The 12910-nt window shown below is 36.1% G+C and overlaps 1 protein-coding gene across 1 annotated transcript; it reads right to left on the reverse strand.

Moving 5' to 3' along the window:
• Positions 1-616: 616 nt before the first annotated feature.
• LOC119610544 lies at positions 617-11754 on the reverse strand. Its single transcript, XM_037965809.1, has 8 exons — positions 11672-11754; positions 11415-11597; positions 11159-11243; positions 8892-11087; positions 8389-8816; positions 3963-5756; positions 3289-3704; positions 617-1949 (listed from the first exon to the last, which is right to left on the reverse strand). Exons 1-8 carry the CDS (start codon positions 11678-11680, stop codon positions 617-619), a joined length of 6444 nt encoding a protein of 2147 aa, XP_037821737.1. The 5' UTR covers positions 11681-11754.
• Positions 11755-12910: the final 1156 nt, after the last annotated feature.

Below are 12910 nucleotides of genomic sequence, written 5' to 3' on the forward strand. Positions count from 1 at the left end.
GTTTCTAGGTGCTGTTGCCGACTCAACAGAGGCCATCCCATCTACATGGTTGTAGACGGAAGTGTTGTTTATGCTTCTCGAAAGTTTAGCAATGGTCAGAGATTAAATAGCTCGAGTACTTGAGCAAAGTGTTTGTACATGGACCGGCGGAACCATGTACAAAAATTGCCACCAGCGTGTGAGATACACAAAGAGAGGTGAAGAAGCTCACCGTCTACCGTGAAATAAGGCCGACACTGTTCACTTCCACTTCATGTCCTTCTGATCGACACGATCTCAAACTGCAATGACAAGTATTTTTCTGATTTTATGATAGACAGAGATTCCAAATATCACCCCAACTTAGAGATCTATTATAATGATCTCCCAGTGTTCTCGATAACATCTTCAAAACACAATTGCCTTCCAGTTCTCTGACCCAACAGATAACACATCCATAACTAAAACAATAAACACACCACTTTTTTACTACATTTTAACAAGTTATTTTATTTAACATTTTTATTACGTTTTTTTTTTTCGCTATATATAATTTTACTAAATTAAATGAGAGAGAGAGAGAGAACTACAAATACAATGCATATGATGATTAAAGTTAAAGCAATTTATGTAATATTTAGTCAAAATCTTCATCAAAGTCAAAAATAGGTTCTGAATCATCCGAATTATGTTCTTCATGTTGTTGTTCTTCAGCTTCTAGTTCATCCCAAAAACTATTGCTACGTTTCTGTAGAGCAGATGCTTCTAGAGTTACCGTTGGAGCCTCCCAAAAGTTTTGCTCTTCATTTACAGAGTTTAAAGTTTCATGGGGCAAACTTTGAACATTATTAACAATTTTCTGTGGTGTTTCCTCCCAGAAGTTTTGTTCTTCGATTGCCGCCTCTTGAGGCTTATCCAAAAATTCATTGTGTTCACTTAAAGTTTTTAAAGTTTCCTCAGAATTCTCCCAATAACTTTGGGATTCATTTGTATGTTCATGGAAATTATTTTCCACTAAATGTTCGTTTATATTTTTCTCAGGATTTTCCAAAAATAATTGTGGTTCTGCTAGAGTATTAAGAGTTTCTTCGGAATTTTCCCAAAAAGTTTGTGGTTCATTTGGAGTATGATTTTCTGGACTAGCTAACTGCGTTTTATCTTCACCTACTGTTTTAAGAATTTCCTGAGGATTTTCCCAAAAACTTGTTTGGTCATGTCCAGGATTTATGTCCAATTTCTCTGCTGTTTGTTGTAAGAAAGGTATTTCTTCCTGAGGAATATTTGAGCCGATTACTTCCTGTGAATTACCCCAAAAATTAAACTCATTTGTATATGGCTTAATTAACGGTTCATGCGATTCTTGTTGTATCTGTTTTTGTCGTTGAGCTGCTAAAATATTTTGTAAATCTTGCTCGTAAGTATCTATTAAAGTTTCCAAAGGATTAATTTCTGCTGCGGCCAATTCTACATTTTTATAAGATACATGTTGTGGTACTTCCGGAGGCGTCACTGTAATAGTAGTAGATTTACCACTCGTTAATTGCCCCATCATGGTTTTATAGATTGCAGGATAATTCTTTTGAAAACTAGACTTAATACGCAACAAACGTTCCAACATTTCCGGATTTAAGGTATTACGTTTTTTAGAATTTTGTGTTGATCTTCTTAAATCTCTTTTATAGCGACCATTTTTTAGATACTGCTCAAATGTACCACCTCCAGTAAATAAAGGCTGATAGGGATCATATGCTTTATGACGCCAAGGATCATCTGGATGATCGACACTGTGTAAACCCATAAATGGTTGCAAAATATGTGGCTCAAAGCCGAAAATAGAACCAACATCGGGATCAGTATTATTTGAACTTTCTGGCGATGAAGACGTTGAGGGTGATAATGATGATGTTTTTACTGTTGTTGGTGATGATGATGTGGAGGAAGGTGATGACAATGATGACGATGCCTGTTTGCTAGCCATATGTATTTTATGAGATGTTGATGGTTGTTATAATCGAAAAATGAATCATGAAATATAAATTAAGAATAGAAAAATAAATGTCTTTTAAATGAGATGCCATGAATATTATACGACTTTAAATTGTATAGAAAAGTTTCGGTTGGTTTTAGAAGAGATTTCATTAGAAAAAGAATCTTTTGTATTTAGAGGTCCTCTTTCAAAGCTGAACTAGAACTAGAACTAGAACTGAACTAGAACTGAACTAGAACTGAACTAGAACTGAACTAGAACTGAACTAGAACTGAACTAGAACTGAACTAGAACTGAACTAGAACTGAACTAGAACTGAACTGAACTGAACTAGAACTGAACTAGAACTGAACTAGAACTGAACTAGAACTGAACTAGAACTGAACTAGAACTGAACTAGAACTGAACTAGAACTGAACTAGAACTGAACTAGAACTGAACTAGAACTGAACTAGAACTGAACTAGAACTGAACTAGAACTGAACTAGAACTGAACTAGAACTGAACTAGAACTGAACTAGAACTGAACTAGAACTGAACTAGAACTGAACTAGAACTGAACTAGAACTGAACTAGAACTGAACTAGAACTGAACTAGAACTGAACTAGAACTGAACTAGAACTAGAACTGAACTAGAACTGAACTAGAACTGAACTAGAACTGAACTAGAACTGAACTAGAACTGAACTAGAACTGAACTAGAACTGAACTAGAACTGAACTAGAACTGAACTAGAACTGAACTAGAACTGAACTAGAACTGAACTAGAACTGAACTAGAACTGAACTAGAACTGAACTAGAACTGAACTATGAACTAGAACTGAATTAGAACTGAACAAGAACTGAACTAGAACTGAACTAGAACTGAACTAGAACTGAACTAGAACTGAACTAGAACTGAACTAGAACTGAACTAGAACTGATCTAGAAATGAACTAGAAGTAAAAGTAAAACCTAATGAAATCTTATCTCCAAAACCTTAGACTATAAAACTAATTTATGAATTTCACACTAACTTTTATCACAGTCACGAAACAGTAATATAAATGCAAAATATAACATTCTTTTAGGGTTTTATTAAAACTCCTAAAATATTGTAAACCTTTACAAGAAAAAGGACACCTTTAAAGTAGGCAATTACTTTACAATCATACATTTTTATAATACGAAAGTGATAAATGTTATAGTGAAATGCACAAATGTTTATAGGAGAAATGAAATGTTATAAAAAAATATATAAAAATAAATTATAAATAAATTAAATATAAATATCACTATGTTAATATATAAAATCCTTCTGGGCTTCTGTAAAACAATTACTTTGCCGTTTGCACATTTATATTTGGGCGCGACGTAGAACTATTAACCAATTTACGACTTTTCGGCGAAAGTCTTGCTCTTCGGCGACTTAATTTTCTAGGGTTTTCTTTCGTAATGCCATTAGCTGATGCTGTAGAAGGAGTTGTCAAAGGTTTGCTTGTGCTAGATACTGGAGTTGGTGTTGTAGTGCTAATAACTTTAGTAGTATTGTTTAAATTTGTAGTTGCCTTGGAACTTTCTTCTTTACTAGATTCCTTTATTTTCTCCTTAGTATGTTTGCTAAGATCATGTAATATATCGAGGATTTCTTCTAATTTATCACTTTTATCTATAGTATTACCATTAGGAATCGTTTTTGTTATACTATTGGCGCTGCCTAATTTATTAATGTGTCTGTAATTGGCAAATTGTTTGCCCTGCTTTAGGACAAATGGTTTAGGATAGAATTTTTGTGGTCGAAATTGTCCTCTTAAAGCATAGACACTATGTGTGGTAGATTCTGCTGTTTCCATTGATTTGGTAGTATTCATAGTTTGTGGTTTTTCTTTTTTAACTGGAACTTTGGTTTTCTTTTCAGGATTATCTTTTTTAATTTCAGTTTCCTTTTTAGTATTTTTAGGGGATTTCTCAATTTTTGTTTCAGTTGTTGTCTGTTTTTCTGCTTCATTAACTACTTCCTCTACTTCTTCAGGTTGTGGCTCTGGCTCCGGCTCGGTTTCTACTTCATCTTCTTCCTCTTCCTCTACTTCTTCTTCCTCATCTTCCTCCTCTTCCAGTTTTTCTATACCATTTTCACTTTTTATTGGAGTTGCAGTTATTTCCGCCTCTGTTTTTGTTTCAACTTCTGTTTCGGGAACCGTAGTCTCCCTTTTATAGGATTGATTATTTTTATAAAATACTTTCTCTTCTTCGGGACCCTCATAGCCCTCTTCTTCGGCTATATGTAAATTAAGTTTACCATCTTTTAAATAATCTCTTTGATGTTGTTTGGTTAAATAACTTTTATCATAACCTTTCTCCGACATTTGTGTAAGCCATTGCTGGTATTCAAAATCTTCTTCTTTACTGGGTTTACGATAAGCCACTGTATGTGGCTTATCCCCATAAGGTTTGACATTTATTTCTAATATTTTTAGTTTATCGTTATTATCATAATGTTTTCGTTTCAGAGTCTCATCTAGACCCTTTAGAATATTTTCCTTACATTCATTACAACACTGGGTTAAACGCTCCTTAATGACTGCAATTAAATGATCAAAAGAAGAGGTTTCCTGAGATCTAATAGCCTTGTAATGATTTGTTAATTCCAGATGGGCTTGTTTAACAGGGTTGTATGAGGAAATGTGAACATTTTTATTGAGTTTATTAGAGAAAGGATAGTGAGTTTTTGACGAGGGCACTTCACTTGTATATTTGCCATAATGAGCGGATTTCGCTTTACCATAATCCGTTATATGTTGGTCACCGGATGTATAATAGTGTTGAACATTTTTGTTCAATATATTTGAGGACTTGGAGGCAGGCTTACTCACTTGGTTATACGCCAATTGAGGCTGGGTGTAAGAATTTTGATATACTACAGATTTAGCTGATTTCCCACTATGATTAATCATATTATGATTTGTATCCTGATATGCTTGATTGGTCATACTATAATCATCTATATAAGGCACTGATTCCAAGGAATTGTACATGGATAAAAAGGGATTTGGTGTTACAGGCATATTATTGTTGTTGTTATTGCTATATAAAGCGGGTGTATTATATTTAGAAATATAATTATTATAGAAACCTCCTTGATTGGCAGACTGCTGATCATAAGCCATCACTTGTGGATTGTAGGGCATGGCTAAAGATGGTGTTTGTGGTACAGACATTGGATAAGTTATATAAGGGCCATTACTCATTTGAGATGGTGTTGTCCCTGTTAGGGGCAAATATTGTTCATTATTATTTAAAGCATAACTTTGAGGTAGTTGTTGATGTAATGGCTGTTGCTGCTGCTGCTGTTCCACCTCATGTGTTATTTGACCCTGTTTAACCTCTTCATGTTCCCCTCCGGCTGATATTTCCATCGGTTGTTTATTGGCCTTGTGTAAAGCCTCTCTTATTGATTCGGCATTATAACGCATTAAAGCCTCAGCGGGTGTTTCATTAGGATTTAAGGTGATTTCTTTTAAAGAATTCTTATATGTTTTACGCAAAGCTTCTAAAGAATTTTCATCGATTGGTTCGAGAGTAGCATACTCGGTGGAACGTTTTCTACGCGTTTTACTACCTGACTTATTTGTATTGTTTTTTATAACTATTATATAGGCCGCAGGACCTGGATTTGTTTTTGTTTGAGTTTTCGCTAACCTTTTAAAGTGATTTTCTTCATTTGGATTTTCTGCATTGTTTATTTTTTCATTTTCCGTGGCTGTAGGGGTGGGGGTTGGTGTTGCATCTTCATGGGGCATCATCATTTTCTAAAAAACGTCACCTGTTATTGTGGATTGTGTTTAGCGGGAGATTTTGGGGAATTGTTGGGAATTTGGAAATCAAAAACACACAATATGGGGGAATGAAGAAAGAATAGAGAAAAATGCATATATGACCATGAATGAATTCGTTATAATTTACAGTGAACTGGATGCTGGCGTGAGTAAATGAGATGTGTGAGTGGGTGCGTACTTAATGGAGATTTCGAGCAATGCTTTAATTTAAGGAACGTATTCTCGGAACTGAAACTTGTCATGGTTCACTTAAACAAAACTAAAACTTAACATAGTTCACTTAAACAAAACTTTTACTTTTTTAATTAAAAACATTTTCACAAACATGTTTCAAAGGTAATCTAAAAGAACTTGAATATTTTTGAATGTTAATATCATAGTTGCACTACTTGTTTGTCTCCAGACCAAGAAGAGATCGAAACTATACATTGTCATGTTAAGAAATATTACATTTACGAAATTCAATTTTAATTTCATTTAAATTTTTATATAGACTCAAGCTGAAACACAATTATATCAAAACTTTGTCTAGAACTAAACGAGAATTGAACTAGAACTGTACTAGAACTGAACTAGAACATATCTAGAACCAAACTAGAACTGAACTAGAACTAAACGAGTATTGAAGTAGAACTGTACTAGAACTGAACTAGAACATATCTAGAACTAAACTAGAACTGAACTAGAACTGAACTAGAACTGAACTAGAACTGAACTAGAACTGAACTAGAACTGAACTAGAACTGAACTAGAACTGAACTAGAACTGAACTAGAACTGAACTAGAACTGAACTAGAACTGAACTAGAACTGAACTAGAACTGAACTAGAACTGAACTAGAACTAAACTAGAACTGAACTAGAAATGAACTAGAACTGAACTAGAACTGAACTAGAACTGAACTAGAACTGAACTAGAACTGAACTAGAACTGAACTAGAACTGAACTAGAACTGAACTAGAACTGAACTAGAACTGAACTAGAACTGAACTAGAACTGAACTAGAACTGAACTAGAACTGAACTAGAACTGAACTAGAACTGAACTAGAAACTGAACAGAACTGAACTAGAAATGAACTAGAACTGAACTAGACTGAACTAGAACTGAACTAGAACTGAACTAGAACTGACTAGAACTGAACAGAACTGAACTAAGAAACTGAACTAGAACTGAACTAGAACTGACTAGAACTGAACTAGAACTGAACTAGAACTGAACTAGAACTGAACTAGAACTGAACTAGAACTGAACTAGAACTGAACTAGAACTGAACTAGAACTGACTAGAACTGAAACTAGAACTGAACTAGAACTGAACTAGAACTGAACTAGAACTGAACTAGAACTGAACTAGAACTGAACTAGAACTGAACTAGAACTGAACTAGAACTGAACTATGAACTAGAAACTGAACTAGAACTGAACTAGAACTGAACTAGGACTGAACTAGAGAACTGAACTAGAACTGAACTAGAACTGAACTAGATGAACTAGAACTGAACTAGAACTGAACTAGAACTGAACTAGAACTGAACTAGAACTGAACTAGAACTGAACTAGAACTGAACTAGAACTGAACTAGAACTGAACTAGAACTGAACTAGAACTGAACTAGAACTGAACTAGAACTGAACTAGAACTGAACTGAACTGAACTAGAACTGAACTAGAACTGAACTAGAACTGAACTAGAACTGAACTAGAACTGAACTAGAACTGAACTAGAACTGAACTAGAACTGAACTAGAACTGAACTAGAACTGAACTAGAACTGAACTAGAACTGAACTAGAACTGAACTAGAACTGAACTAGAACTGAACTAGAACTGAACTAGAACTGAACTAGAACTGAACTAGAACTGAACTAGAACTGAACTAGAACTGAACTAGAACTGAACTAGAACTGAACTAGAACTGAACTAGAACTGAACTAGAACTGAACTAGAACTGAACTAGAACTGAACTAGAACTGAACTAGAACTGAACTAGAACTGAACTAGAACTGAACTAGAACTGAACTAGAACTGAACTAGAACTGAACTAGAACTGAACTAGAACTGAACTAGAACTGAACTAGAACTGAACTAGAACTGAACTAGAACTGAACTAGAACTGAACTAGAACTGAACTAGAACTGAACTAGAACTGAACTAGAACTGAACTAGAACTGAACTAGAACTGAACTAGAACTGAACTAGAACTGAACTAGAACTGAACTAGAAACTGAACTAGAACTGAACTAGAACTGAACTAGAACTGAACTAGAACTGAACTAGAACTGAACTACAACTGAACTAGAACTGAACTAGAACTGAAATAAAACTGAAATGCTTCAGAGTTTAGTCCTTTATATGCAAAATTTGAAGTCGTGACTTATCTTTTTTTGTTTAACTGCTTTCTTCAAAATTGGGAAGGTGTTAAAGACGTCCGATAATATTTTAGCAATTCAAATTTAAACAATTTTAAATGAAATTTATGAGATTTATAAATAATATCTATTTCGTGCTTTCTCGTGCCGTGTAGAAATGAAATGCTTGGATGAGTGTGTCGGTTAAGTGTGCTGGATTAAACATAAAACTAAAATCTTTGTAATTCTTCAACTTACCGGCATAGGTTGATTTTGCTGTAACATAGCAGCAATTTCTTCATCCCCTGTAGCAGAACGATAACCACCGTATGAACCATAAGCATTCGAGCCATAAGCACCACCACCATATGGACCAGCAGCTGGTTTATATTGTGGAGCAACGGGATATTTTGGTGCCGGTGGTGGTGGAGCAGCATAACCGCCAGCAGGACCATAACTTTGTGGTGCTTGTGGAGGTGGTGGTGGGGGTCTAGGATAGCCGCCGCCATAACTTGCTGGTGCAGCTGCCGGTGGAGGAGGTCCTGGTGCATAGATGGGAGGATAACGGCTACCACCTGTATTATAGTAGTAGTTTATAATTGTAGGTGGTGCTGCTTTGCCGGCTTCTTTGCCCTTGTGTTTGCCATGATCAAAAACATCCAGCTCATCGAACAAATCTTCCATACCTGAACGTGTTTTTTGATGAAAAGAATCTGTGTTAAAATGATTGAAATTATGGCGGAATACACCAAAAAGATTACCTTTATGACGGGCCTTGCCAGCATTTTCTGCCATCTGCGGTTTAGCCTCACCCACTACGGGCATGTTGTCCATTCGTTCATTGTTGCGTGGCATGTTTGCATTTGTCTTCGTAGCCGTTTGTTCGGTTGTTTTTGTATCAATCCATTGTCTCTGTTCCGGCTGTTGTTCGGTTTTCTTTGCATCAGACGACTTTTGTTGTTCAGGCATTTTTGTGTCGGCAGCTAGTCTTTGTTCTGGCTGTTGTTCAGTTTTTATGGCACCTTTAGTCTCTGGTATATTTGCATCCGCCCATTGTCTCTGCATTGGCTGCATGTTGGGGTCAGTAAATTGTGTTTGCATCATGGGTTGCTGCTGCTGCATATTTGTTGGATTCACCCATTGTCTTTGCATGGTCATTTGGGGTGGCATTTCAAAATTGGTCATCATGGGTTGTGGCATCATTTGTCTTTGCAGGTCTTGCTGTTGCCATTGCATATTTGGATCGAACATTTGGTTTTGGATGGGCATCGGTTGTTGCATTTGCGGTGGCAACATTTGTCTTTGCAAAGGCATTTGTGGTGGTAACATTTGACGCTGCATGTTCATTTGCGGTTGCATTGTATTTGGATTGGCCCATTGGCGTTCGATGGGTTGTTGTTGTGGAAACTGTTGCGTAGTGGGATCAGCCCATTGCCGGGCCTGGTTTTGTGCCACTTTCTGCTTTCTTTCTTCAGCCATTTGCCGTTGTTTATCTTCTAACCATTGCCGTTCGGCAGTCATTGGCGTATTACCCTCTGTGGCTTGTCTTTGTTGACTGTTCATTGCTGTAATCTTGTCGTTCTTAAGCCAAGGCATTTCATGACCATGCATGGCTGCCATGCGATAAGCATAAGTCATCATTTTCATCATATCATCCTTTTCCATGGACTTGAGTGCATCTTCAGCAGTTTTCGTCTGACGTTTAATAGGTGTACCCGTTAAATCGGTCAGATACTTAGTGGTGGCTTGGTGATGTCTGTGAAATTGTTTATTTTGATTCTGTACAATCGTATGCATTAATACGATGACATGTTCATCCTTCAAAGTCTTTTCAATGTCGCCCAAAGTGATTTCATAAATGGGTATTTCATACAGATTAAGCTTGGTGGTCAACGAGGCGGTGGGTTCTGCGCCACTCTGTAGTTGTGCTCTTTTCACTTCATTAGCCAATTTGGAGAGTTCTTGTAGCTGTTTCAATTCGGCAATAACTTGTTTCTCGAAAATTTCCAACTTTGCTTCCATTTCTAAATCTTCGGTGCTTTTTTGCAGATGATGATTGGCAGGCAAATGGAACCATAGAATGGGTATGGTTTTCTTGTTCAAAGCATCTCTAAGTACAGCTTTCAGTTTCATTTCAGCCATTGTTTGATGATCCACAGGTTTGGGTGAAAGTTTATAGGGTGAATATTGATCAGGCATTACTCTTACTTCAGAGATTTCTGAGCCTAAGGGCATGAAAGAACTCAAACCAGAGAGAGGACCAAGTAAGCCTAGAGGTAATTGAGGCAATGGAGGTAATTGAGATAATTGGGGTAGTTGAGATAACTGAGGCAATTGAGGCAGAGCGCTGCCAACAATTTGTTCAAAAGGATTTTTGGGTGGTTCAGGAGCGGCTGGTGCTTCTGCTGCTGGCTCTGGTTCCGGCTCAGGTTCAGGCTCTGGTTCTGCTTCAGCAGCAGCACCCACCTCTGGATCAGCTTCCGCACCAGCATCTGCTGCAGCAGCACCCGCATCCTCAGGAGCAGCCTGGGCAGCGCCAGCCGGATTTAATAGATTCTGTGCCGCCCCCAATATAAACGATTGACTCAAACTTTGTCCCAGTTGACCGAAATCTAAAGATTGTGTCAATTGACTTAGATCCAAATTACCCGGCGCAGCTTGCGCTAAAATATTTGTCTGCGATAGAGCTTCATTTAAAGCTTGACCAAAAGATCGAGACATATCGGGAGCCGTTTGACTGACTTGCTGCAGTATTTGTTGTGTCATACCACCACCCATTTGCTGGAATTGTCCTACAATATCGTCCATAACATCGGGATTACGTGTCAAACGTTTCAATGATTCCTCAGCGGGTTTTGTCAGTTCAGCCAATTTATTTTTATCATTATTTAAAACCAATAACACATTATTGGTGGCGGAAGATGCTTGGCCATCAAAAGGATTTCCCACAAGCGGAGCTTTAATTATTGTTTAAACGAAAAACAATTGTATATTATAGCAAAGAAGGCAAATAGACATACACTCATACCTGTAAGAAGTCCGCGTGGTAATTGGAAACCTGTAGTACGTTCTATATTCCTACTTAAGTTGGGTATGAACGATTGTCTTAATAGCTAAGGAAATAAACAGGAAATCGTTAAAGAATTGTTTAATTCCTTCTTATTGCACAGAAACTTTATCTAATCATCAGCTAATTCTGAGCTCTTTTCAGAAACCCAAAACTTTAAACTGATTCTTTAAATTTAACCTAAGAGAGGGTGCAGAAGGTACCAAATGCTACTTACTTTTCCAGTAGGCTGAGCAGCAGATACCTTTTTCTCCACAGTCGCCACATCATTATTCTCAATAGTCTGTTCCGAAGGCACCAATTCATCTTCATTGTGAAGATTAAACGCATGATCATCTTCGGCAGCAATAAAGTAGTTTGGAAGTAAAACCACCACAATTAAACACAATTTGAAATGAAACTAAACGCCCAGAAAACACAGAGAAATTTATCAACATTTTCGAAAATGTATATACGTCAAAAATCCCAACATACCCAATTCATATTTAACACATTAATTTACAGTTAAGGATATTTTAAAGGATTTTACTTTTGTATTTAATTTAAATTTGTCTTAATCCTTTTCTTGCGCTGCTTCACTTCACTTCCTTTTTGTTAAACACACTATTTCACTCACTTAATAAGAAACGTAAAGATAACCGTTATATTTTACGCGATGTGCGTTTAAACGTTATTAATTTAAAACTGATCTTTAGTTAGTGTTTAAACCGTTTAATATAAACTTACTTTAAAGCAGACTTTTGCCAACGTAGTTAAAAAATTATTCACTATTTTCTTTTTTTTTTTGCTTTTAAATATTTAACCTAAATTTTAGTTTGTAAAAAAATGTGTCTTTAAAGCAGTTTTTTGTCACAATTTTTAAGTTTTTTTTTTTTAAACTACTAGTAAATGTTCTACTACACTTTTTTTTCATGGCTCGTCTTTGGTGTAGGGGGAAAAATCTATTGAAATTTAATACATAATCTAAGATCACGCATTAATTATTCGAGACATGTTTAAGTGCATGGTCATATTGCAGAATGTGGTATTTTTAAAAAAATTGTTTTCTTTTTTTTTTGTCATTCGTTTTTCCAAGAAATAAGATTTTTTGTGAATTCAGCATAATTTTTAAGAAAAATATTATACAAGAATATGAGCAGTTTAAAAAGTACACGTTAAAGATATTCGAGATAAAAAGTGTTTGGTAAAAGTTTTAAGTTTTGACCCAGAGACCAATTCATATACTGTGTAAAACCCTCGAATTTCGCCATATTTAAGGAATTATAACAGAGTGAAGTCAGCTTTATTTATAAAAATTGTTATGCCGTCCGAATTTCCTATCTATGGACATCGGAATTAAGGCTACAACTTTGATATATATTAACCTAACACTTCTGATTCTGTCCCATGTTTAGACTCGGATTCAGCTTCAATGGCAGCACCAACAACTACTTTCAGTTTTATTATTCCCTTCAGAAGTTGCCTGAAATGGCTGCCTAAATTGAAAAAAAACATGGACCATGGTTCTGCATACTGTACTTGAACAAGCCTCACCAATGCCAGGCCAATTAGGGAGCAACAAAGTGGTCCGAATGTTTTGACTGAGTCAAATTGACTATTCAGGGGTTGTAATAGAAAACAGCAGCAATAAAATGATTCACTCAGAGCTTAGATTGCATTTTGATAAACAATAGTCGAAGTTCTATTTCAGTCCAACTACTGGGGTCCTTAAAG

The sequence above is a fragment of the Lucilia sericata genome, unplaced genomic scaffold (genome assembly GCF_015586225.1).
Source record: "Lucilia sericata isolate MDLA Ls3-8-SP2 unplaced genomic scaffold, ASM1558622v1 Contig001224F_arrow, whole genome shotgun sequence".
Classification (NCBI taxonomy): Eukaryota; Metazoa; Arthropoda; class Insecta; order Diptera; family Calliphoridae; genus Lucilia; species Lucilia sericata.